Source organism: Neoarius graeffei, chromosome 27 (genome assembly GCF_027579695.1).
Source record: "Neoarius graeffei isolate fNeoGra1 chromosome 27, fNeoGra1.pri, whole genome shotgun sequence".
In the NCBI taxonomy this organism is placed as follows: Eukaryota; Metazoa; Chordata; class Actinopteri; order Siluriformes; family Ariidae; genus Neoarius; species Neoarius graeffei.
In genome coordinates this window covers 5,561,852-5,589,577 of record NC_083595.1, presented here as the reverse complement: position 1 = coordinate 5,589,577, position 27,726 = coordinate 5,561,852, and the positions used below count along the sequence as shown (strand labels likewise).

At 46.4% G+C, this 27,726-nt stretch overlaps 1 protein-coding gene across 2 annotated transcripts in view; it reads left to right on the top strand.

The window, feature by feature from the left end:
- bcor (BCL6 corepressor) overlaps window positions 1-27,223 on the top strand; it is a 55,066-nt gene extending 27,843 nt beyond the window's left edge. For both annotated transcript variants that reach the window (XM_060911934.1, XM_060911933.1), the window contains 6 exons: window positions 2,309-2,509; window positions 14,713-14,879; window positions 16,275-16,420; window positions 19,465-19,542; window positions 21,916-22,069; window positions 26,070-27,223. In XM_060911934.1, the coding sequence (XP_060767917.1) occupies window positions 2,309-2,509; window positions 14,713-14,879; window positions 16,275-16,420; window positions 19,465-19,542; window positions 21,916-22,069; window positions 26,070-26,352 (1,029 nt within the window). In that variant the 3' untranslated portion in view covers window positions 26,353-27,223. The remainder of the gene's footprint in view (window positions 1-2,308; window positions 2,510-14,712; window positions 14,880-16,274; window positions 16,421-19,464; window positions 19,543-21,915; window positions 22,070-26,069) is intronic.
- The last annotated feature ends 503 nt before the right edge of the window (window positions 27,224-27,726 follow it).

The window sequence follows — 27,726 nt, the reverse complement described above, 5'->3', positions numbered from 1 at the left end:
GCCTTTTACTCGAAGTGCCTTTTACTCGAGTCATATTTTGAGGTGCCTTTTACTCAGGGTGCCTTCTGCTTGAGTCATATTTTGAGATGCCTTTTACTCAGGGTGCCTTCTGCTTGAGTCATATTTTGAGTTGCCTTTTACTCAGGGTGCCTTCTGCTTAAGTCATATTTTGAGTTGCCTTTTACTCACATGCCTTTTACTCAAGTCATATTTTGAGTTGCCTTTTATTCCGGGTGCCTTTACTTGAGTTGTATTTTGAATTGCCTTTTACTCGGGGTGCCTTTTACTTGAGTCATATTTGGAGTTGCCTTTTACTCTAGGTGCTTTTTCTCAAGATGCCTTTTACTCGAGTTGCCTTTTACTCAAAGTTCCTTTTACTTGAGCCGTATTTTGAGATGCCTTTTATTCGAGGTGCCCTTTACTTGGGTCGTATTTGAGTTGCTTTTTACTTGGGGTGCCGTTTACTCTGGGTGCCTTTTACTTGAGTCATATTTGAGTTGCCTTTTACTTGGGGTGCCGTTTACTCTGGGTGCCTTTTACTTGAGTCATATTTGGAGTTGCCTTTTATTCGAGGTGCTTTTTCTCAAGTTGCCTTTAACTCGAGCCATATTTTGAGGTGCCTTTTACTCGGGGTGCCTTTTGCTTGAGTCGTATTTTGAGTTGCCTTTTATTCGGGGTGCCTTTTACTTGAGTCATATTTTGAGTTGCCTTTTACTCTGTGCTTTTTACTCGAGTCATATTTTGAGTTGCCTTTTACTTGAGTCGTATTTTGAGGTGCCTTTTACTCAGGCTGCCTTTTATTCAAGTTGTGTTTTGAGTTGCCTTTTACTCAAATAGTATTTTGAGTTGCCTTCTACTCGAGTTGCCTTTTACTCAAGTTGTGTTTTGAATTGCCTTTTACTTGAGTTGCTTTTTACTTGAAGTGCTTTTTACTCGAGTCATATTTTGAGTTGCCCTTTACTCGGGGTGCCCTTTACTCAAGTTGTATTTTGAGTTGTCTTTTACTCGAAGTGCCTTTTACTCGAGTCGTATTTTGAGTTGTTTTTTACTTGAGGTGCTTTTTCTCAAAATGCCTTTTACTCAAGTCATACTTTGAGTTGCCTTTTACTTGAGGTGCTTTTTCTCGAAGTGCCTTTTACTCTAGTCGTATTTCGAGTTGCCTTTTACTTGAGGTCCTTTTTCTCGAAGTGCCTTTTACTTGAGTCGTATTTTGAGGTGCCTTTTACTCGAAGTGCCTTTTACTCGAGTCACATTTTGTGTTGTCTTTTACTCGAGGTGCCTTTTACTTCAGTCATACTTTGAATTGTCTTTTATTTGAGATGTCTTTCTTGAGGTGTATTTTACTCGTCATATTTTTGTCTCTCCGTATTTTACTTGTTGTCCTTTACTGGAGCTGTACGTTGTCTTTTATGTTAACAGGTATTTAACATTGTTGCATTTTCTTCTATCAATTGTCTTTTATACATGAAGCCATATTTTACATCACGTTGTACTTTTACATGAATTATATTTTAGTTCAGTTGTATTTTATGAGGAGCTCAAACAGTCCTCAGAAGTCAGGTCTGTGATTAAGTATGGGGGGGAGTGGGTAGTTTAGATCTGACTAAGAACGTCGTCCAGCTCCGCTCGGCTACAGAAAGGTCGTATTTTAAGAAGGGGGGGGGAGCAGTTGCAGTTCCCTGAAATGGTAGAACCGGTTTCAACACGTCCAGACAGCGCCGTCTGGAATTAGCGCAACAGGATTGCGTTATTCCGGCGAGGGCGAGTTTTATGTTCGTAGGCGCGGATTTGGCGGTCTCGTTCTCACTCATATTGAACGCAGCCCTTACGGCGCTGTGCTCCATGTGTGCGTGTGTGTGTGTTGACAGCTGCTTTGCTGCGCTGCTCCTCTGGGCTGGGCGGACTCCCAGGCCTCGCTCGGCTCGCATGATCTCACTGGCCCGCTGGCTTACACACACACACACACATTTTCCATTTTCCATTCTCCCTCCTCTCTTCCGCCCTGCTGGTCTCCATAGATAGCGAGTGTGTGCGTGTGCGTGTGTGTGTGTGTGCGCGCGCGCACATTTCCTGTTTAGCTTTCCCTGGCAGAGTGCGTACGCTGATGGAGGAACGTCTGCCGAGCTGTGGTTTCCAGTCAGCCACACACACACACACAGACACACACACACACACACACATGTGACCTCTGTGTGCCTTGAATTGTTTGTGCGTAGGCGCTGTTTATTTTAAACTGTGTGCGTGTGTGTGTGTGTGTGTGTGTGTGAGAACCAACTTCCTCCCTGAGACGTGTGTTTCTCGCCTGCAGGTTGCGAAGCGCAGCTCTCAGAAGTCAGATTATGAGCCCAAGCCGTCACCCCCTGTGCCCACTGCTGTCACCACGTTGCCCACTGCTGTCGCCACAGCGACGTCTGTGCCCGCTCCGATGCCCCCTGAGGCTCGCAGACTCATCGTGAACAAAAACGCCGGAGAGACGCTGCTGCAGAGAGCAGCTCGCCTCGGCTATGAGGTAAGCCGCTTTGTGTGTGTGTGTGTGTGTTTTTCTCCTTTCTCGTAGTCTCCCCCTCCCTTTTCCCCCTCTTGATCGCTTGTGCTCTCTCTCTCGCTCTCTCTTTCCCCCCTCCCTCCCTCCCTGTTCGCATCTCATTAATTCTGCGCGAGACGGAGTGTGACATGTGAGAGCCCCTGACAGGCACGGAGCGATCGCTTAGCGCACACACACACCCCGTGCGCTCGTTCCCCTTCCTCCTCCTCCTCCTCCTCCGCTGGCGTGCGCACGGCCTCTCCCTCCCTTTTCCTTTTTATATCTCGCTGTCTCGTTTCTCCCTCGCACGCTCTCTCTCTCTCCTCTTTTCGCTTTCGCGCGCACACACGCACACACTTTCACTCGCACGCACACACATATACACTCTGTCTCGCTCGCTTTCTCTCAACGATTTGTGCTCTCCTGGCACTCTCGCCGGAAAATCTTTAACTCTTTCCTTCCTCCCTTCACCGTTCTCTTCTTGGAATCTCAACCTCAGAGAAATGATTTTGAAAATAAACTAGAATTTCTTACTAAGAAATTTAGTCTGCTTTTCATCTACAAAAAAAAAAGAGTAGGGGGTTTTTTTTGCATTGCTCAAAAATAGCAGCACATGGATCTTTGTGTATGTATTTCCTTACAAGTAGAAGAAATTGTCACAAAAAAAGATGCTTTAAGCAAAACCAATCAATCATTCTTGACACCTTTTTTTTTTAAATTAATTAATTAGTTTGTTTGTTTCGCGCATTTATCATTGCGCAGTAATACGGTCATTATCAAAATTCGGAAAATCACACACACCAATCACAAATAATCAGAAATTTAGTAATTAGTCATTTTCTTGGAAATGTTAGATTTAGAAATATTTATTTTCAATAGTATTGTCAAATTCAACATGGCTGCTGACCCAGCTAGCTAGAACAATAGTACATGATAGATGGTTTTTAAATTTGTCCCCCCTGCCCCGCATTGTTGCACTTTCTCACATTTACAGCTGAAAAGAAATTTCCTTGCTATTATTTGTCACTAAAGCTGTGTTGTTTTTCATTTGCGGAAAACTGTTTTGTACTATCGCAATTGTTTGTTTGTTTTTTCAGTAGCGTAGCATTTATTTAACCGCTGTAAAGTTCCTACGTGTTTGTGTTCGTTTCACAATTTCCTTTTCTGTCCATAGTCTTGTACAAGCATTCCACATTTGTGTAGCTGTAGAGTGCCGATATATTTCCCATGCTGCTTTGCTTTAGGCTACAGTCACACTACAGCTTGCGATGCTTTGCGATGTGTTATTGATGAAAATGCAGCGTTTGGTGGCGATGCTTCACCGAGCTTCGAGAAGTATTCCCAAACCCATCTGCGAGTATTCGCTCTTTAGTTTGCTGATGAAAACATCGGCACCAAATTTCAATGCATGCGTTGAAATTTTTCGCAACGCTGAGAGGAGATAATCCAGTAGAAGGCAAAGGGAAACCACTACTGTAATGTTGCCTCGACATTTTGATGGCTGAACTGCGAGTTGGCCTCGTGGTTAGCGTTCTGCTTCTCGATCGTGAGTTCTACTCATGGTTGGGTCATACCATAGACCATCATAAAAATAGCACCTACTGCCGTCTGGCAAGGCACGCTGCAATACAGATGTGAGTGGGGAGTCAAACTCTCGTGGTTACCAGAAGACCAGCCCCCCACTGTAACCCTAGCTATGTAATAGGCAAGAGGCTGAGGGCTACAGAAACAGAGATTGGCGCCGCCTTATGCGCCATATGGTGCGGGAAAGACTTTAGACTTTAGTTGAAATTTTTCGCAACACTTTTGGTCACTCGTGAGGCGGAGACACCCCCCCCAAAAAAAAACAACTTGCGAAGCTCTGAGAAAATTCGCCATGCCTCACACGATTGCTGGCAACGCAAACAATTTTTCACCACCAAGTATTCGCAAAGCCATTGCGAGCTGTAGTGTGACCGTAGCCTTAAAGTTCAGAAACAAATAGATTTCCAAGCATCTAGCAACAAAGATTGATTGCTAATCAACTAAAGAGACATTTTTCTTTGAACAGACTAGCTAGCCAATTTACGGTATTGTAATAAATGAATAACTGTTGATATGTAAATTTCTACCATAAATTGTGTTCATAGTATTTGTTTTCTGACTAGCAATAATGAAGCCTGGCTAGATTTACTTCTGTAGTTTTGTAAGTTGATGTGACGATTGCAGTCGTGGTGTTTTTGCGACAAGTCTGGCGTTGTTGGAATCGTTGTGATTTGGGGTTAATGTCAAAACGGACAAATCAGTCAATCACATGTAGCTTTATAATTAGCTGATAGCAGCATGAGTGGGTTTTTTTTCCCCTTTGTTTGAAGTGGCAAATGCGTTTTTGTGAAACCGAGGTGTTCGGTTGATGTTGCGTTGCAGCGGCGTTTCCGTGGCTGTGTGTAATTGCGCGCTTGGCGTTGTGTGCCTGATTTAGGCAGATTAATGGCGAGCTGGATTAGTTCCGGCAGCGAGGCTGAAAGGACTGGCACAGAGCACAGGAAATGAGCGATTACTGCAGCGAGCGCATGATCGCTCGCTCTCTCGTTCTCTCTCTCGAGGCGTTTCACTCGCTCTTCGTGCTCCCTCGTCTTTGGTCTCTCTCCCTCTCCCTCATTTCCCTCCTCACGTGGCAGAGCTGAGAGAAAGTGATGTTCCCTGAAGCAGGACTCGGTAGGGTGAAAGTGATGGACAGAGGAGGGGTTCTTTTGTGGTTACGTTTTTTTTTTTCGTTTCTCCATCTGTCTCTCTCGCTCTCTCTCTCTCATTCCACACAGGGTGTAGCTGTTTTCCCTTCCTGTTTGATGTAGGCGTATGGTTTAGGTGTATTTGCGTATGCGTGTGTTTACTTTGTGTCACCGCGCTTGTTTACTGGAGCCGTCTACCTTCATATCATGCCGGACTCTGATAACACACACGCGCGCGCGCGCGTGCGCACACACACGGACAGATGAGTGACAGCCTGCCCTCCCCCAGTCAGTTCTCTGTTTGCACACCGTCGACTTTATTCTCTCGTCGTCCCTCTCCCTGTCCGTGAATGAAAAGTGAAGGAAAAGCAGTGAAGGACACACTGACACCCGAGACAGTGATATACGCTTATTTTTCTTTCTTGTCTTTTCTTTCTCTCTCTCTTTTTTTTTTTTTTACCGGCCTGAGATTCAAGCTAGAATAAGCGTATTTGTGTCCAGTTTTGTCAACCTGTATGTCCCCGTCCTCTATGCGGCTTCGCTCCGGCCTGTGTGTTTGTGCTGTGACTAGCATGTTTAGCTAATTTGCAGAAATCCTGGCCATCATTACTGGCTTACCACAAACATGTCAATACGCTGCTTTTAATAAGTCACACTTTAACTCCGAGGACAAACAGGATGTTTTTTATTGATTATCATTCACAAGCATTTTTTTTTTTAATCTGAGAGAACGGATGGCAACCAGTTTTCCTTTTACACCTTTAACTACACATTTCACTTTTTATTACAAAATAAATTAAATGTTTCCAGGTACTATAAGTATCTACTTTACATGAATTGGGGAAACCACACTTTTTGCTTTTTTAAACTGGTGAACGACATTGCAGTGTGCTGAACTAAGGGGAGTATCTCACTGGGCTGCGACTAGTTGGAGACAACAATTGTGATAAAATATGCGAATTAGCGACAATTTTCACATGGAATCGCACTGACTTGATATTCGCGTATTTTATCGCAATTGTTGTGTCTCCAACTAGTCGCAGGCTGTCGCAGCCCAGTGAGATACACTCGCACTTCCTGTCTCACGGAAACTGACTCGAGAAGGGTTTGTGACGGCTTTGCGACACATCTGAGAGAAATTTTGTCGCACGAATTTTTTTGAACATGTTCAAAATTTCAGCGACGAAGGAGCGACACTTTTGCCCCTTTTCCACCAAAGCAGTTCCAGGGCTGGTTCGGGGCCAGTGCTTAGTTTGGAACCGGGTTTTCTGTTTCCACTGACAAAGAACTGGCTCTGGGGCCAGAAAAACCGGTTCCAGGTCATCACCAACTCTCTGCTGGGCCAGAGGAAAGAACCGCTTACGTCAGCTGGGGGCGGAGTTGTTAAGACCAACAACAATAACAAGACCGCGAAAGATCGCCATTTTTAAGCGGCGAGAAGCTGCAGCTGTACAAACGCGAAGTCATCCATTATTATTATTATTGTTGCTGCTTCTTCCGTGTTGTTTTTGCTTCGATATTCGCGCCAAGGTTTATGCAAACGTAGCGACGTAACTGACGTATACAGCGACGTAATGACGTGGCACCGCGAGCTATGGAAAAGCAAACTGGTTCTCAGCTGGCTCGCAAGTTGAACGAGTTGTGAACCAGCCCTGGAACTGATTTGGTGGAAAAGGGGTAATAGCGGCTCGTGCGAGGAAACTGAGAAGCCCCGCGGAAGACACTTTTGAAACCCTTTCGCGCGAATGCCGCTCGCAAACTGTCGCAGCCCAGCGAGAGACTGGCTTAAGCGATGTCTCTTGCATCTCGTTTCCATTCACCTCAGATTATTTGTTGGCTAGCTAGTAGCTAACTTGCTCACTAAAACGTAGCGAAGGACGCTGTAGCCCATGTGTTCAGCTTCGCGCTGCCAGTGTTTGTAGGCCACAGGGAAACTGAACCTTAGGCTAATGACTAGCCAGCTAGCTGTTAGGTCTTGTATAAGGGCAGAGAACGAGGATCTGAGGGAAATGTGGTCTTCGTGTGACACTGAGAGAAGAATGACGCTGTTAGCATCGCCTGCTAGCGGGCTTCCGCCATTTTGAGGAGCGAGCAGCGTGTCGCTTGGAACTGTGGAAAATGTTTGGTTTATGGAGTAGTGAACATGAATGAGGCGTTTTTATGCACAAGTGCGTCAAAAAAACAAACAAACCCAAAACTCTCTGTCAGGGTCGCGGTTTTAACGTTTGCCTATCCGGAAGCGGCTGTGCTGTGTTGTTGTGTGTTGTGTAGTGTGCACACAGCCGCTACTGTGGCGTCCTCATTAGTAACAGCGGTGTGTGATGTAGGGTTATGGATTTGAGCTCGTGCACGCGGCTCTCTCTCTCTGGCGCGCGGCCATTAAAGGTCTCGTCCTGATCTCCGGTTTAATTAATCACCGGCCCGGAGGCGCTAAATGCGCGAGGTTTTTAGGCCATTAGCTGCCCGCGCGCCGCGCCTCTCGCCGTGCCGCGCGCAGCACTAATTAACACCGCCGGTTGGTTAGAGAGGGGCGGGGCGGTAATGGCTTCCACCACGTACACCATCGCGCGCGCTACGTCAACTATAAATAGCTCAAAAAAAAAAAAAAAACACGCGCGCATCATCTCCGCGTGCTTGTAGCTACGGAAAGCCCTTTCCGGAAGGCGGGCCTCGGTTGGCGCGAGGGCTTAAAAACCCCGTCGGGCTTTCGTTTCCCGACGCGTTGGCTCGAGCGCGATATCCGAACAGCCTCACCGCCCCCTTCCGCTTCCCATAAGGCGCGCGAGCTCTAATTCCGCTCTAATGCCTTTATAATGCGCGCGCAGTGACAGCGCGAGCCGAGCCGAGCCCCGCGCTACTCGTTAAAGAGTCGCGAGAGAAGGGAGCGCGCGCGCGCACACATCCCGTGAGGTCTAGCATTCATCCCTCTCCGCCAGCTTTAATATCTTTCTCTCGAGCGCGCGCGCCCTTTCATTGGCCTTAACGGTCGAGAACAGCCTGACCGCGTGTGTGTGTGTGTTGCAGTGAGTGTGTGTGTGTTGCAGTGTGTGTGTGTGAGATGCAGTGAGTGTGTGTGTGTTGCAGTGTGTGTGTGTGTGTGTTGCAGTGTGTTGGCAGCGTCTTGTTTTTCTAGTCCTTCGCTTTTTCCTGCCCCTCCCTCGCGCCCCCTCGGCTTTTAGACAGGAAGCCGCGCGCTGTGTGTGTGTGTGTGTGTGTTCGGTCGCTCGCTCGTGTGCGTGTGGGCGCGCGAGATAAGCCGCGAGAGCTGACTACCCTGCCAGCGCTCTCCAGCGCGGTGTGTGTGTGTGTGTGTGTGTGTGTATATGTGTGTGTGTGTGTGTGTGTGTGTAAAGCCACAAGCGGCTGTGTGTCGCTGCCGCCGCTTTGAAATATGACAAGACTGCGCGCTCGAGCCTTTCAACGCGCCGCTCGGCCCTCTGCGTGTGAGGTTGAGCAGCGCGCGCACACACCTAACAGCAGCAGTAAACACGGAAACATTACGCAGCCAGCCAACGCTTTCGCACGAGCTTTTCCCCCCCCTCGCTCCATTTCTCTCTCTCTCTCTCTCTCTCTCTCCATTCAGCCGCTTCCAAAACAAATCGCTCGCAGCGTGATTCTCCTCCAGGCAGCCTGTGTGTGTGTGTGTGTGTGGAGAGAAGTCTGGGCTCCTGTGTGATTTATTCCGGATGCACTCCGCAGGGTTTGAGCTCGAGTGGAAAAATCGGTGCGGCTTGTTGTGGTTTTTTTTTTTTTTTTTAACCCCTCCGGTACATTTGAGCGCGTGCTGTAGCGCTCACGAGCTTGTTCGGATCAGCGCGAGCTGGAATTTTTAACCAGCAGCAGTTCTATCCTCCGGTTACAGAGCGCCGGATCACTCAACTCTGATTGGTCAATCAAGGAGGGCTTTTTTTTCTCTCCTTATCACGGGGCCGTATTTCTGAAACGCTATTGGCTAGTTCGTTGCTTGGTTACGGTTACAAAAATGAGCAAATTTTGTCAACAAAATGGCTGACTCTGCTGACAAACCAGTGCCACGTTTCACTCTAGGGGTGTTCACACGGCAACTTTTACTCCGGTGTAGCACCGGGGCTGCCCCGGTAGAGCTTTCACACGGTACAAAGTTATACCGGTGTAGCCCCTGAAAGCTGCTTAAACCGGTGCAAATCTAATAAGGTGTTCACACGGCACGTATTTGCATCGATGCTGCACCGATGTATTTTGTTGCGATATATCTTACACCGGGGTCAATTTTGCGCAGCGTTCACACGTCACAACCCTGCTTACTAGAGAGAAGCGTGTTAGCACCGGTGCAGCCCCACTTGCGGTCACACGGCAGTTTCTGCGACCGTGTTATAGTAGCAAAAACTTTATATTACTATCAAAGGAAATGATAGTAAAAGTTTTGATATTTCCTTTTATTACTATCATTTCCTATCATTATTACTATCATTTCCGATAGTAATAATGCGAAAATTAAATATGCGCATGCGTGAAAATGTACTTCTTTTTCCTGGTTGTCATGGCATCACCAAGCGCCGGGAAAACAACGTGGATGAAGACACCAGTGTTGCCAGATATTGCCGACGTTTTCCATCCCAAAATGTGTTCAAATCCGCCAAAATGCACTTAAAACTGCCAAATCTGGCAACACTGGAAGACACGCAGTTCTGTTGTTGTTGATATTCGCCATTTTGGAAGCGCAAAATACCAGGATGCAAATTATGCAATACCCTTATGTAATCAACTCTCCTCACGCATAGCGAGTCTACCCCTGTAGCATTCAGATGTCCCATTTTATGTCGGTGCTGCCCCGCAAACTAGCATTTACTCCGGAGTAAATTTCTTAAACCGCCTCCCGAGCAGGGTTAGATTTGCACCGGTTTAAGCAGCTTTCAGGGGCGACACCGCTATAACTTTGTACCGTGTGAACGCTCTACCGGGGCAGCCCCAGTGCTACACCGGAGTAAAAGTTGCCGTATGAACACCCCTTAACCCTGCTCAGGAGGCGGTTTAAGAAATTTACTCCGGAGTAAATGCTAGTTTGCGGGGCAGCAGCGATATAAAATGGGACGTCTGAACACTACAGGGGTAGACTCACTATGCATGAGGAGAGTTGATTACATACAGGCATTGCATAATTTGCATCCTGGTATTTTGCGCTTCCAAAATGGCGAATATCAACAACAGAACGGCGTGTCTTCCAGTGTTGCCAGATTGGGCGGTTTTAAGTGCATTTTGGCGGATTTGAACATATTTTGGGCTGGAAAACGTCAGCAGTATCTGGCAGCACTGGTGTCTTCATCCGCGTTGTTTTCCCGGCGCTTGGTGATGCCATGACAACCAGGAAAAGGAAGTACATTTTCACGCGTGCACGTATTTCATTTCCGCATTATTACTATCGTATAGCACGGTCGCAAAAACTGCCGTGTGAACGCAAGTGGGGCTGCACCGGTGCTAACACGCTTCTCTCTAGTAAGCAGGTTTGTGACGTGTGAACGCTCCACAAACTTTACACCGGTGTAAGATATATCGCAACAAAATACATCGGTGCAGCATCGATGCAAATATGTGCTGTGTGAACACCCCTTCTGTTTGACGAAGAAATGATAAACCAGTTGAAAGCTGCAAGCGAAAATGAAGAAAATACCAAAAAAAGTAAAAGTTTTTGGCTTTCCGTGTTTAAGAAACAGGCCGCAGAGAGACAAATAAACGAGACTCTAGTGGCGTATGAATGCTGTGAGTTGGACAAGGTGCGATTTCTGTGTTTACGCAGAAATGAGGAAAGAAAATGGGGGAAACTACGAACCGGACTCTCTCAAAGTAACGCAGGCAGCACTGGATCGGCATCTGAGACGAGAGAAAGTCCTGAAAGATGTTACTTTTCAAGAATCATGAAAAGTCCTCTAGGGAAAAGCGAGAGATTTGCGAAAACAAGGAATGCTTCAGAAACTGATTCAAACGCGCAAGATAGTCTCGCGCCCTGATTGGTTCAGAAAACGTGAATGACAAATGTCGTGAACTTGAATGGCTTCCGAAGTATGAAGTATTAGAAACAAGCAATCGTATGGTTCCTCGTAAAATTAAGGATCGATTTCACTCATGTTTTGAAATTCAAAACTTCGAAATCACTCGTGAAATTGATCCTTAGTTTTACTCGGCCCCATACGATTGCCTGTACTTTAACCAGGATGGGACACTCCTGATCATGCTGAGACAGAAGTAGTGCTCCTTCATTGGAGTGTCACGCACCAAAATGTCACATGCCTTTTTTTTTTCTTTAAATTGACGAGCCGTTATCATTGAGCAATAAATGAGGTTTAAAAGGCGGATTAAAAAAAATCATGGATGTGATGAAGGTCTCTGTAAGGAGATGGTTACTGAATATTTCATGTTGATGGAAGGAGCCTCCAGTGTCAGAGGAGGTAAAGCTGGAACTGGAAGTTCTCCAACAGGAGTAAAAGGTTTACTGGTAACATGACAAAGCAGGGTTTTTTTTTCTCAGTCTCGTTACTGAGGGAGAATAAAAAGAGGCTGGTGAGGGAACATGAGGCCTTTATTGATCAGATGTACACGCAAGCACACACTTGAGCACAGTGAAATTCCTCTCTGCATTTAACCCATCTGAAGCAGTGAACACACACCCAGAGCAGTGGGCAGCTGTGCTACAGCGCCCGGGGAGCAGTTGGGGGTTAGGTGCCTTGCTCGAGGGCACTTCAGCCCATGGCTGCCCATGTTACTCTAACCGCATGTCTCTGGACTGTCGGGGAAACCGGCACACCCAGTTAAACAACTGTTTATAGCTGCTATAATGTCAGTGAGAACTTGTTTGGTTCAACAGCGTTAAATGCGCCTCTACATAGATAAAAAGCATGATGTCACTCGTTAATAAAGACAGAATTTGTATTTGTTGCCAAAGTGCTGTCGTATAAGAGAAATAAAGCACTTGAGAATGTGCCGCTGGAGCGAAACGCTGACTGACAGAGTGGTGTGATGACGTGGGGTTCCTGCAACCACTTAGGAGCGGGGGACAACTTAGAAAAATAATCAAGCGTTTTATTCCTCTTATACCACACCCACTTACCAGTAATTGCAATTTTTATTAATTAAACGTGGGCACATTGTAAATTATACAATACGGTGCTTCAGAGTTCTCTCTGTCTCTCTCTCGACCCTCCACTTCCCTCGTGCTTCCTGAGCCGCTGCCTGTGACATCCGTCTGCATCGCCCCGAGCCTGTTGTTTTTGTTCCCGAGCGCTGTGTGTGTGTGTAAATTTAGAACATTCGTCAGAGCAGTGCACTCCGTTCCGCCAGTGTGTGTGTGTCTCTCTCTCTCTCTGTTTTTCTGTCTCTTGTCCTCTACGTCTTCCACTTTGGCTAAAGTGTGGGACGTGTCTGGCTTTACTAGTTCACCTGTGTGTGAGAGAGAGAGAGAGAGAGAGAGAGACATGGGGTGAGTGATGTGTTGATTGCGGTCCATTGCCTGAAGCTGTGTTTATTGAGGAAGATTAAAAGTGGAGGAGGATTGGGTGTGCGCGCGGGTGTGTGTTTTTCATGCCTTTACTGCATTCCATCACTACTACTTTTCTCTTTCTTCACATCTCTCTCTCTTTCTCTCTCTCTCTGGGGTGTTAAATGCAGCTTTATTGTCTGTATAATGCATCACTGGACTCCGCAGGCTGCCAACGCAGTGTGTGTGAGAGAGCAAGAGAGAGAAAGAGAGGGAGAATTTCCATGCCGGTGCAGAAATCTGCCTTTTGGTAGAAATTGGAAAGGAAATGAAAAACACGCCGGCATCACTGTGTTGCTAATTGCTTGTGTGTGTGTGGTGGTTATTTTTTTTTAATCTGCTATATTGGTGTGTGTGTGTCTGGGCTTGCAGTAGTGGTAGCGTAAGCTGTGTGTGCTTGCAGTCGGGCTTCATTAGTGGCGCCGGTACACTCGTCTTGTTTCGGAGCACATGCACACAACATGCCGTATCCTGGAAACCGAGTAAGCGGGTGAGGAGGAGGAGGGGGGGTATCACTTGGGAGGTGTGTGTGTGTGTGTGTGTGTGTGTGTTCTCAGCCTTCTGAAACAAGTCAGCAGTTCTGTGAAATCCGTTTTGTCCCACAAGTCTTCTCACACCAATAGGCCGCGCCCTCGAACCATGATTGACAGCTTAGGTCCCCAGTCAGCTTGCTGTAACTGCTCCCCATTGAAAATAACTCATATTGAAAGATCTGGTTTTATTGAAAGGGGAGCTGCAACTTGCAGAGTCCTGTGTGTCCACTTTCCCTTTATGCTGCGTTTCATTATTATCGCTCCCTGCTCCCTGTGCCCTCCATTCAGGAACCAGGGGCACTGAGTCACGCATTAATAAAGGATAGCGTTGTGCGCTAACATTTCTTTAACTGTAGTCACATAAACACCACCGTCAGTCTGCAACATTCACACTAACGAGTCACAAGTCCTCCTTGCGTTTTCTAGTTTGTTTCTTGTCACTTGTGGGCGTGGCCTGCTCCTGTTCCCATGAGAAATGGTAGTATTTTTATATCACTTCTAAAGCTTGTTACTTAAATTAAATAGCACGTGAATCAGTGTGAAAATCAGTGGTTTGTGTAATGTTCGAGTGTTTGTATTAGCTTTGTTGGCAGATTAGCAAAGCTAGCTAACTGTAGCTAGAAACCTCGGATCAAACGTGCCCTAGGAATCGTTCGAACTAATTGTATGGATTTAGAAAGTCTCAATTCAAACATCACTGACGCCAAAATCACATTTGTGTCTCACACGGACGTCGAAAATAAGCGATCGTCCGTCCCTTTTGTCGCTCTCTAGTGTGAACGTTGAGTTAGGCCGGCGTCCCAAACTTCTTAGAGGGACAAGTGGTGTTCAGCCACGTGAGATGGAGCAATAACAGGTCTGTGATGCCCTTAGATGTGAAAATCAGTGGTTTGTGTAATGTTCTAGAGTTTGTATTAGCTTTGTTGGCAGATTAGCAAAGCTAGCTAAGTGTAGCTAGAAACCTCGGATCAAACGTGCCCTAGGAATCGTTCGAACTAATTGTATGGATTTAGAAAGTCTCAATTCAAACATCACTGACGCCAAAATCACGTTTGTGTCTCACACGGACGTCGAAAATAAGCGATCGTCCGTCCCTTTTGTCGCTCTCTAGTGTGAATGTTGAGTTAGGCTGGCGTCCCAAACTTCTTAGAGGGACAAGTGGCGTTCAGCCACGCGAGATGAAGCAATAGCAGGTCTGTGATGCCCTTAGATGTCCGGGGCTGCACGCGCGCCACAATGGCCAGACCAGCGTGTGCCTTTACAGGCAGCAACTTCAGCGCATTCTGGGATTTCAGGAATCTTCTGCACTGTGCTTTTCAGACGCGAACCGCAAAAGGCCGTGTCTGTTAGAATAGTGCATTAACTATGGCGTTAACGTGGTGTGGCTTTGTCTGTAACAGAAACGCTGTCTCGGCCCCGCCCCTTCTCTTTGCACAGGAGGTCGTGCTGTATTGTTTGGAGAATAAAGTGTGTGATGTGAATCACCGTGACAACGCCGGTTACTGCGCACTGCACGAGGCGTGCGCCCGCGGCTGGATCAACATCGTCCAGCACCTGCTGGAGCACGGAGCTGACATCAACTGCAGCGCGCAAGATGGCACCAGGTACACACGCTCACACATCTCACTTTAAGTGAGTAATGAATTCAGGCTTTTGACACGGGAAGTAACACTCACAACTGACTCTGTACTCTGGTTGAAGTTGTGAAAAAAACTGTTGCTAGGCAACTGAGAAATATGAAGCTAAGCTTCAGCTATGTAACAGGTAGCCTTTTTTTTTTAATAGACAGTAAAAAGTCCGTGACAATGGAAAGATTTAAAACCATCCAGAATGTCAACATTTACCTCAGACGTGTTGGAAAATTATCAAGAAAACCTTTGCTGTTCTGGTTAAAGTAGCGAGAATGCTGTTGCTCGGCAACTGGGAAATACGGAGCAAAGCTTAAGCTAGTCAACAGCTAGCTGTGCGTTTTTCTGCACAGTAAAGACTCAGTGACACGAAAGTGATATAAAACTGTCCAGAATATCAACATTTACCTCAGATGTGTTGGAAAATTACTGAGAAAACACGTCAGTGTCACTTTATTCCCAGGAAATTACACTTAGCATCGACCGCTAACTGGACTTCTCCGAATTCGTCCATGCTGAGAAACGCTGAGTGAAACAAATTTTCCAGAAGAGCTTTAACATCGTTCTGTTGAGTCTGTAAACTTTATATAGTACACAGTAATGTATACGCTCGAATATTAGAATTCCTTTTCTGTTTTGTGGGTGTGTATCCGAGTGTGTAACTCCAGCGTTAATTACACAACCCACGCGCGCGCGCGCGCGCATATATATACCCGGAGCGTGTAATTACACGGTGAGTAATAACAGGGTGTGTGTGTGTGTGAGCGTCGGATAATTAGAGAGCGCAAGATCGATCAGGACAGACGGGTCAGTCTTCACATCGCTTCACGTTTAACTTTTAACACTTCACAGTCCTGCTAAAAACGCTGCGCTAATTAGCCACGGCGCTGTTTACAGCCGTACGATAAAGCGCACGACAATTAATGACTGTAATTACGACAGTGTTGTAATGTGAATATGGCGACATGACGATGTGGAAATATCGTTGTTTTATTCTGATTTCACGCATGATTGGGAAATGTTGCGCAAAATCTTGTCTGTTTGTGTGTGTATATGTATAAAATCTGTTTAGAATTTATTAAAATATATTTATTGTAATTATATATAATTCCTATTTTTTGTTTTCATTAAATATGTTTGTACTTAAATAAATTGTCACTGTGTGATGGTTTTCTTTGTATTATTTTACATTGGTTTTAAATTCCAAAACACTTTTAAAAAAAATTTTTGTTATCACTTTTTTTTGTGTGTGTGTTCTAATTTTTTATGAAACTGGGACACGTGAAGCGCGTTCGTGTGTATGAGCACCACCGAGGGGATATTGAGTGAGACGTGTTAAATGAACCGTGTGTGTGTGTGTGTTTTGTACAGGCCTCTACACGACGCAGTGGAGAACGATCACCTGGACGTTGTACGGCTCTTGTTGTCGTACGGTGCCGACCCGACCCTCGCCACGTATTCGGGCCGTGGCCTGCTCAAGATGACGCACAGCGACGTCATGGAGACCTTCCTCTCCGGTCAGTCTCTCCCCCTCTCTCTCTTCATTTCATCCCTCGATCCTGGGTGTGGTTTCTTGGGAGGTGGTTACTAAGCAACTGCTGCTTATTGTAACAATCTTGGCTTAGATTTTTTTTTTTTAATAAATATGTGCACTTCCTGTTAAGTGTTGCTGTTTAGGGAAACTGACATTTCCAGAAAAGTGTGTGTGTGTGTTTTTTCCCGATTATGTTACCGATTGCATTATTTGGGAAAGCCATGTGTGCTTGGGTGTGTGTTATTTGGAACAGCTGTGTTTAGTGTGTGTGTGTGTGTGTTGGGGGGGTTGGCTAAGCAGTAATCTGGCTTCCTGTCGTTATCTGCGCTGGAACATGGTGTCAATTCTACAAGGCTTTACGTGTGTGTGTGTGTGGGTTAATCTCAAATAGGTTTGGGGATTTATTTATTTTATTTATTTTTTGCTCAAAATGCGAAGGGAGCCGAACTCTGAGAACACACACACGCACGCATTCTACAGAGCGTTACCTTGACATTAGTATATGATGGAAATGTATCGTGATCTTGGACACCATTTTACTGGCTGAAATCAGGCACACGGTGCTTATGTTGTCGCACACTCCTCATCCTTACGTCCCATTAAACTGGCAAATATTTTTGAAAGATTAAAACCTGCGTAACTGTGAAAGGCTGCTAGTTTGCATGAGATTCCTATTAATTTGCCTGGACCGCATGTTGGCTAAACACACACCGCTAGCTGGGGAGTGTGTGTGTGTGTGTGTGGGGGGGGGGAAGGTGAAGGGCTCTCAGTGGGAGATGAGCCCTCCACTGAGGATGCATTCAACCCTGTTGTGTGTGTGTGCGCGCACGCATGTGTGTGCGTACCGCCTTAGTCACGCTGAGCTGCACCGAGCCCTTTGAGGCAAAGCAATCAGAGCGCTCACGCTCTCTCTCTCTCTCTCTCTCTCTCTCTCTCTAATCACTTCTTCCTACTTAGCATTTAAAACGTCCCCCCTCCACTCGGTCTGCCATTTAAAGTCTCTCTCTCTCTCTCAACCCATCATTCCTCTCTGTCTTTCTCTCTTTTCATATCTCTCCCCGTCTTTGTCTCTATCTGTTTACTGCTTAGTCTTTCCTGTCTCTCCTGTTATCTAAGGCCCTGTCCACACGGCAACGGATTCAGGTGACTCCAATACAATTGCTTATCGTTTAGGCCTGGCATCCACACGGCACCGGCGTTTTGGGTGCCCAAAACGCAATCTTTTTGAGAACGGGTTCCAGAGTGGAAAGATTTGGCAACGTTGCCGTTGCGAAGTCGTCTGGATGAGTAGAACGGATTTGTTTACGATGACGTCACAACCACATGACTGTGAGTGCTTCATGCCGGGTAGAAGTGTAACGAACTCGATGCGAGTTGTCAACAAATCCTATAACTTGGTTCATGAAACGCGCTTACAAAATATTTTCACTGTGAATATTTATTGTGTAATGGTGCAGAGAGAGAGAGAGACTCTGCCCTTCGGGCAGAGTCAATCCCGCCAGCAAAAATAGGGAAAAAAAGGAGCGATCTCACCTCTTCAGATGTTGGTTTAAGTCCTACAATACATTCCTCAAAAAGGGCGTAGAAGAGCAAATTAATCCATCAACGTGTAGCATTCAATTTATTCCGGACCATTAAAGACGCCGCCTTCCGCGTAGAATCATACGTCATCCTCACCGCCATATTGGATAGGTCAAAGCGGAGAATAAAGATTCATGTGCTGCGTTTAACTGTACCAACAGGTTTACCGTCCAAACGAGATCACATGGGATTACCTTTCACAGGTGAGACTGGAAAAATACTTTTCATTGTATTTGGTCATTATAATGTAATTTTACGAACAGATTTTCCTGACTTTGTGGCTAATATGAAGTCTCGCGCATAATAGTTTATGCGCATGCGTCCTTACTACTTCTATTGTTCTGGTGTCTCCGAAGGGACCGTCTTACAGCGCCCCTAGAGGTGTGGCATGTGTATTGCATCGTTTTCAGCAAGCGTTGCGTTGCCATATGGACCTGATATTTTACTGATCCGTTGCCCATTTGGACGCGATATATTTTTAAATAACATCTCGTTGCCGTTGTCGTGTGGATGTAGCCTAACTCTCTCTCTCTCTCACACACACACGGTCTCTTCATTTTTATCCTCTCTCTCTCTCTCTCGGTGTAATGAATAACTAGTGAAAGTTTAAGAACGCTCCACGCCTCCTGCTCACACTAACTTGAATAACTCGCTGTGTGTGTAACTGAGTGATCCGTACTTAACGAGTACTTACAAACTGAGAGAACGTTCCGGATCTGCTTCTCTAGTAGCCTTCAAATGTCTCCGTCTGTTGCTGAGCGTCATTTCGCCTGTAGACCAGGAACTCAGGAGATCGTAACTTCTGACGCTTTTAAATTTGCTCACCAGTTTGTCACTACTGACTCCTGACCTCTGAGTAAAATAGCTAGCGAAGTAGCTAAATAGCTGCCTGAGGCTGGCGAATGAGTCAAAACTGTGAGCTCACGCTAGGTGTTACTTTCTAAAATTAAATCGGTGAAAAATAAATAAATAAAGCAGTATGTAGTTTATATTTCGTGGCCAAATTTGCATGTCTTCAGCTATCTCAAGTTGCACTCGCTGATTTTAGCTAGCCGCGTACACTGAGCCAGTCGTCATTCGGCTGTCTCGCTGGTCTGACGTTCACGGTTACCGTAGAAACGGGCATAAAGGAGGTTCGTGTTGTCCAGCCTTTCCATCCTCGTTATGGAAACGCGTGCTGGAATGTTCTGCTGTGCTTTGCGGCATCGTGTTTCAGGGTGTAAACGTAACGTCCGTGATTTTAAAGCGTCAGGTTTTAGTGGTAACGATTCTGAAGTCTGGTCTTATCGGAGTTGAAAAGACGGTCAGCACCACGGCGGCCGCTGACGGGGACAGTTTACCGTGAGGAGAGGTTTTAACGTCCGCACTGGCAGGAAAAGACGTAGCGAGTGGCGTCTACTTTCATTCGTCTCTAATCGCCTCTAATCTGTGTCTCTGTCCCTCCAGACTACTTTGCGGACCTGCAGGGCCGAGAGGACGACGACCCCGGTGTGTACTGGGAGTTTTACGGCAGTGCTGTGTGTGGTGAGTGCTGATTTTCTCATTCTCTCTCTCTCTCTCTCTCTCTCGCTTGCTCGCTCCTTCACGCGCACACATGCACGTGAGCGTGAGCAGAATCACTGAAAGGGACAGACGCAGCCCAAGGGCAAGTCTGAAGCTTCCTCATCTGTCCAAGAGACAGGAAGTGAAAACAGAAGTGTGTCTGCTTTCATCATCTCGCTCTGCCTGTCTGTCTGTGTAATAAAACAGAATTTGCTGTCCTTTTCCCCCAAACATGCTCATAGGGTATGTAAAAGAACTTTGTGTGTGTGTGTGTGTGTGTTTAGCTGGTCATAAACATGCACAGCGCTCCCAAACAATTTTGGGAATTCCTGGAATATTTGAGAGAAGGAGACTAGGGATTAGTAATGGCTGGACAGACATGGGCAGAGACAGAGAGACAGATGAGAGAGACAGACTGAGGCAGAGAGACAGCTATTTTTGGGAGCCTCTCTCTGCTAAAGCACCGCCTCGGAAAAACCCTGACTATAAAACGGAGAGAGAGTGAAAGAGAAAGGGGGGCGGTGGTGGGGTGTCTGATTTTTCCCCTCGTTCTCTTTGAGGCTTTGCGCTGAAGCCAACACACACTGGAAAGAGTGAAGAGCCTACACACACACACACACACACACACACACACACACATCGTGCAGCGCAGCTTAATGGAAGGCAGCGTTAATAGGAGCCGGCGTAGCGCGAGCGACGTGAGAAGGACTCCGGAAAAGCAAGTGAGAGAGGGAGCGAGAGAGAAAAGGGGCGGAAGCGAGGGAGCGAGTGAAGGACAGAGGAAGGGAGGGAGGGAGAGAGGAAGTGGGGGGGCGTCCTCTGGGAGAGAGCGGTGGAGCGGAATGTTCAGGAAGCTCTCACGACAACAACACCTGCGTGAGAGAGAGAGAGAGAGAGAGGCGAGCGCACAGTGAGAGAGCGGCCCAGCGAGTGAGCGCTGGCGATATTTTCCGCAGTCGGCAGGAAGGTGTCACTTCCTGGTGCTTCGGTCACATGAGACGACGCACACGTGTGGGCGACTATTCATAGTAGCAGTGTTGTGAAATTTTCTGAGTGAAACGTGATGTCGCAAGTCGTTTGAGACGAATAAAAAATGCACAGCGTTTGCAGTAACGCCTCAGCGAAAAGAACAACTGCAGAAGCTGTCATGCCCCTCCCCTCGTGTGATGTCATTTTGTTTGGGAACGCATCAGTTCAGTGAGCAGCGAATATTCATATGAGGTTGACGGTGGTCATGTGATTTGGTTCCAATCTGAATTGATATGAACTCTATCCCAGTTTCGGTGTGAAGTGGGTGGGGCTAACCTTGTGCAAGCTTCGCTCTGAGCAGTCACAAGGCTGAAGCTCTTTTGTCCCGCCCATTCAGCTTTTATCAGAACTCCGCATTCATACATGAACGGTGATATCAAAATTGAAGTGAGTTAAAGGCGAGCCTGGCAGAGCGCACGCTATGGACCGGACTGGACTGTGGATCACAGCATCGAGCATCCGGAGAGCACAGCGTACACACAACGCTTCGGAAGTGTCCTTTTTTTTTTTTTTAATCAAGGATGACCCAAGATGATGAAAGTGAGCAGGAAGCTTCTGGCAGTCGCCGCTGTCATTTGGAGAGGCGCGAGATGGAGGGAGCGGTAATAAAGTTTGTGAGCGAAGGGGAGGGAGGCACGGCGAGTGGAGAACAGGGTGGGGGAGGGGGCAGCTGATAACACTGCGAGCCCTCGAAACAAATGAGGCTTTGTACCGCTGCCCGAGCTCGCTCGCTCGCTCACTCACTCGCATGCGCGCACGCGCGCACACACATGCACAGCTTTATTCATGTCACATGGGTGCAGCTATTCAAGGCCAAGGCCTTTTACTGTGCGAGTGTTCGTGTGTAAAGAGGATCTGCATGAACATCAGGTGACGGTATAATAAAATAATATAAACTACGTTTCTAGCAGCTGATTCAGTCCAATAAAACTCAATTCTGTTTGTGCAACACTGTACCGTGTGCAGAATTTTGAAGAAATAAAATAACGACTTAGGATTAACAGGCCCCGCCTACTCGACTGCAAGCGATCAGCATATAAGCCACGCCTCCACAACCACCTGGACCGAAGCTGATATTCAGAGGTCACGCCTCTTTCTGAGAATGCTGAGCTTGTACAGTGATGCAGGCACAGAGGCCACGCCCCTTTCACCGGTGCTTTAACCGGGTCTGACAGCACGCTGGCTCAGACGTCGAGTCATCAGTGACTAGTTTGGATTTGCATATGCATGAAGTATTCTTGATGTAATCAACACGGACGAGGACCAAAGTAGCATGTCGTATCCATGAGCGTTATTGATGTGCGTGTGTGTGTGTGTCTCTCTCAGAGCCTGCCGAGGACGCCGCTGCGTTCGACGTCCTGGCCGACCCTCCTGGTCCGGAGGAGGACGATGATGAGGAGCAGAGGGACGTGTTTGAGTTTGAGTTCTCTGATCGACCGCTGCTCCCCTGCTACAACATCCAGGTGTCCCTCTCTCAAGGGTGAGTGAGTGTGTGTGTGTTGGATTGGAGTTCCACCTGCATTGTGCTCCAAAGATTTTGTGCTGTACTTCAAAAATTTAGAAGCACAGTAGAGACAGACCTTGGCAGACCTTATGGAACGTGAACAGACAATGCGCTCTCTGTTGTTGAAATCATTAAGGCTAAGCTGTTGCTAGGAAACTAAAAAAAACATGGCCGCCAAGCTTAAGCTAGGTAATGACTGAGGCAAACAATATAGATTTTTATTCCGACAGCATAAAAGGCACTATAATGTGGAAACGACAAAACTATGAGTCAGGCTGTTGCTAGGCAACTGGGAATTATGGTTGCTAAGCATACGCTAGCTAATGATCAAGACTCTCAGTTTGCTAAATACCATGCAACCTTTAACTCGATCCTGTAAACAATGACAGAATGGCAACTACGTCAGTGAACCCATCCCGTTATCGACGCGTCCTTGTTGTTAAACGTCCTACACACCACGTGGCTGGTGGAGGTTAGCTCGACACTCCTGACCAATCGGATCGTCATTAAGAAGCGTAATGGAGATGATACGAAGCCGAAGGTCAGACCCGAGCGCTCGACTCTGAGCAGCCGCGCGGTCGCTTTGATTGATTCGTTCAATAAACGTTGCCACGGAGCGGTGACTTTTCCAGAACATGGCAACGCCCCGGCTGGATGTAGCGTCAAAGAACTTGGCGCAGTACGTGGGAGAGAGGAAATACGCTCCACTGTTGGATTAGAGTTAGCATTCAGACCGAACGAGACACGGGGGAGAGAGGAAGACGGAAAAACACAAACTGAAACGGATACAGAGAGATCGAGAAAGAGATTACAAAAGGCAGGCTGATGGGAGGAGAGCGAGAGAGAGACGTGGATTGAAGTCTGAATAAAGAAAGAGATGCAACATAGACAAGGATGACTGAAATACAAAAAAAAAAAATGAAGGGTCTCAGACAGTGAAGGAATGAGAGACGGAGAGCCCAGAAGTGACAGATGAGCTGAGAGAGAGGACGAGTGAACTGAAACGTAACTGAAGGCGACAGACAGGAAGGGGACACTGAACGAAGGAGGTAGAGAAAGTGTCTGAAACAGATAGTGATGGACAGAAGCGTCTGTCTGAGAGAGAGAAAAAGAGAGACACACCTGAAAGAGATGGGCTGAGAGAGGGGGGGACGGGATGGCCTGAGTGAGACAGAAATGGAGAAAAGAGAGAGACGGGCAGAGAGACAGAGAACGTGATGTACAGAAACAAAGCTGGAAAGAGACAGGCTGAGAAACATGGAAGAAAGATGGCCTGAGTGAGACAGGCAGACAGACAGACAGAGAGACGGGTAGACAGATCTGAAAGAGACAGACAGGCAGAGAGGCTCCGCACGCTCGAATCCTAGCGACGTGCCGCTAAACAGACACGGCTAATTACCTCCCACTCCGTCTCCGTCCCAGCTTTACTGACACGCGCGCGCGCACACACGTTCGCTCTCAGCTGCTGCGCTCGTCGTTCTGTGTAATTTTCACTTCCCCTCCCCCGTCTCCCTTCTATCTCCATCCTTCTCTCTCTCTCTCGCTCGCTCGCTCGCGCTGTGCGCTGCCGGCTGATGCAGTATTAATGGCTCTCTTGTGCCTCCGGGGCCTCTCCGCTCTGCCCCACACACACACACACACACACACACACACAGAGTCCTTGCATTTCCTCCCTCCCTCCCTCTCCCTCCCTCCTCTCTCTCTGTCTCCCTATTCATCCTGCCGGCGCTCGGCGAGACCCACACACCGCCTCAAGTGCCATCGAACGAGCGCTGCCTGTTACCGCTCTCTCCCGTGCGTGCGCACGTGCGCGCTCACATCAGACAGGCTTTGTCTCAGTTTTTTTGTGCGTCTGTAACCTATTGTATTTTGGGGCGAGCGAGAGGCCGAGCATCTTTTGTGCATTCGCGGCTGCTTTTGTAATTGTGTGCGTGTGCGCGAGTGTGAGACAGAGAACATCTGCATAAACTTGGTTTTGACGTTGGAAGCAAAAACACACACACGCGCTTGCTACGGAAGGAATAGGAGGGGGAAAAAAAGCCGAATCCACCCACCAGCTTTCCTTCAGCCAGAGCAGCTTCAGAGCAGAACGTCTCTGCAGCATCGCGGCTTTCGCTCTCACGCAGCACTCCGCTGTCTCACACCAGAGCTGCGCTGACGGAGTTTATCCAAGCAGTTTCCTTCGCCGAACTGATGTTTAAAAAACAGACACAAGGCATGACTGACTGCTCTTACAGACCCTTCGTTTTTGTAACAGGTTTCTCAAAATTCGCAAAATTCTGTTCCGTCTTGCTGAGTTTTCCCAAAAAAAAAAAAAAATCACGTCAGGGACTGAAGTACAGCAGTCGGCAGCTTGCAGTTACTTAGGATTGAACTCTGCATCTCAAACACGTTCTTTTAAAATGACCCCGAAATATGCGATCCAGTATAATACAGTACAACTACACGTTTCGCTAGCTAGCTGATAGCGATCATAGCTACACGTGTCCGTTTTTCTGTTGTTTCCTTTCCCGTAAAATTATTTTCTGAGTAAGAAGTCCGAATCGAACGTCAGAGTTATCTTGTCATTTATAAACACTAATAAACTATGCCTGGTGGAAAAGCTTGTTCACGCCTCTTCGCGTGGAAATAACAATTCGTACCATTTTCGCATCTCATTCATAGGAGGTCATGATTAACTGTGACGATTCGCTTCAACATGAGAGCTTGGGAGTAAGAACTTAGACTGCCGTAACGTCAACACAAGCATCGCTTAAGGTTATAAACGTGAACAAATTGAAGTTTCTGAGTGCTGCGTAGTTAGCATCCTATGGAAGCGATTTTGTGCCAAAATGTTCATACAATACTTTTGAAATATCAAACGAAAACGACAAATCAAAATACAAAAAAAGAACAAAGTCAATTTTTTTAGACTGGCAAACAAATTATTCATGTAGTCGTGCAAAATATCAGTCTATTACTCTTCAGAAACCTTTTATTTTTGTTCCGCGTCTTTCTCAGTTTTGTTTGACGTAATTTATTTTGGTTGCGATTCCAGCTTTCTCGTTTGCGCTCCCTGACTTTTTGCTTGCAGTTTTGGCACAAACTTGACGTGTGGGTGGGCTGTCCAGTAACGCATTCCCATTGGCTAACTTGTGTTTGACTGACAGCTACGATCAGCCATTCCCTACTCGGATTCTGGCGGACTGTTTGACGAGTGACCGATCCATTGACGGTAAACAAGGATGGAGTGGACTTCAGTGGCGACTATGATATTTAATTAATTCAACAAAGTGTAAATTCAATATCATAGTCGCCACTGAAGTCCACTCGATACTTGTTTACCGTCAATGGATCGGTCACTCGTCAAACAGTCCGCCAGAATCCGAGTGAATTGACTGAATGGCTGTCAGTCAAACACAAGTTAGCCAATGGGAATGCGTTCCTGGACAGCCCGCCCACACGTGAAGTTTGTGCCAAAACTGCAAGCAAAAAGTCAGGGAGTGCAAACGAGAAAGCTGGAATCGCAACCAAAATAAATGACGTCAAACAAAACTGAGAAAGACGCGGAACAAAAATAAAAGGTTTCTGAAGAGTAATAGACTGATTGTTTTGCACGACTACATGAATAATTTGTTTGCCAGTCTAAAAAAATTGACTTTTTGTTCTTTTTTTTTGTATTTTGATTTGTCGTTTTCGTTTGATATTTCAAAAGTATTGTCTGAACATTTTGGCACAAAATTGCTTCCATAGCATCCTGGTTGTGCTGTTTTCGGTGATTGACTCCGCGAGCTAGCTAGCTTTTCATATCAGGATAATTTTTTCATTGCATCCCAGTTTATCCCATGACAGCATGACCTTTACAGTGTTTAAGATATTTTGTATGCGTCATTCCAAGTTCGGAAGTATTCAAAATTGTTTTTTGGAAAGAATTAAGTCTTGGAGATGATAAAAGTCTCCACCCTGTAGTTAAAGTTCTCACGTTCTTCCCCCTCAGGCCCCGAAACTGGCTGCTGCTCTCGGACGTGCTGAAGCGCCTGAAGATGTCGGCGCGCACCTTCCGCTCCACCTTCTCGCACATCGAGGTGGTGACGATCGCCGAAGCCGAGTTCTACAAGCAGGTGTCGCTCAGCCCGCTCTTCTCCTGCCCCGAGGAACTCGACGGCTTCCTGCCCGACAGCAAGGAGCTGCTGGACCTGGTGGAGATCAGCGCCGAGCTGGCCGCACTGCTCGGCTCCTCGCTCGAGTACCTGGACAACCGCTGGGAGCCGCGCTCATGACACTACAACACACTAACAACGAGGAGACGAACGTTTCGAACTCCTTCGATCAAACTGAATGCTTTCAAAGCCTGTACAGATTGTACATAGCGCAAGAGGACGAATCTCGGACGTGGATTACTCTCCCAGCTGCGTGGAGAAACGGACTCGGTCTTAGAGAAGAACTTTTGTTTGAGATGTTTTATAAAAATATACATATATAAATATACAGTCACTGTATTTTATTTGTGATTTTATATATATATATATATATATATATATATATATATATATATATATATATATATATAAAATATAAATATATATATATGAAGTTTTTTTTTTTTTCTTTTTTCCGTTGAATTCTAACCGCGAATCTGCGGGAGACTAGCGTACAACTGTGTGTGCGGTAGTTTGTGACTTAAACTAGTGCACTTCTTGATGGAGTTCCCTCGTTTGTTTGTCCTCCCAGGACAATTTCAGCACAGTTTGAGTTTGGAGTGTCCCCCCCCCTCACTAGCAGACAGTTTTGTAGGCTAGTCAGTGTGTGAGCTTTGCTTTTTTTTTTTTTTCCCCCTTTTTTTTTTTTTTTGTCTCTTATTTATGATTACAAAAAAAAAATTTAAGATATTTTAAATGTGGCTTTTCGGGGTTAAATATTAAAGTTAAGTGTAAGATACTAATATTGAAGCTTTGTTAGGAAACAGGACACAGTCCAAGTTGTACATAATGAGGCAAAGATTTCAGTAAGTTGTTTTCCGACTTGTGTGTCTATTGTTTTTGGAGACGTGTCAACTTTGTAATTTACATGCGCTATCATTTGTATTTATATTTTACAGAAAAAATTCCTTTAGATAAATGGCAATAAAAGATCCCCTCCATCTTGTATGAACTTGCTGGCTTGTTTTGTCTGCTTTCGATTTTTCTAATCAAGAGCAAAGGTTTTATAGGCAGTAACTAATCTAAAAGATAAACGCACCTCGCTGTGGGGAAAAAAGACGAGTGTGCAGACTGTTCTGGATCCATCATTAAAAGCAGGCAGCAGCCTTTTCCCACCTGCCATCTCTCCGATCTATACCGGAACACCGGAGCTCCATTTCCTGTTTTGCAGGATGGAACCGGAAATGACTGGAGAATGGGCGGAAATGAGAGGAGCGGAGCGGTGCTGTAGGGGGAAATGGCTGTAGGGACGCAGTTTTGTTGAAACCTAGAGTGGTGAAGGAAAAATGATGATGCGTGCTGTTAGAACCTGATAACACACAAACGCACGCGCGGTCTCCGTGACGCAGCCATTCGCTCAAAGCTAACATCACTTAACTCTTAACTGTGATACAGGCTGAACTTATCCAGAGTGACTCACGTTTGTCACGGTTAGATCCTCCAATCTGATTGGTC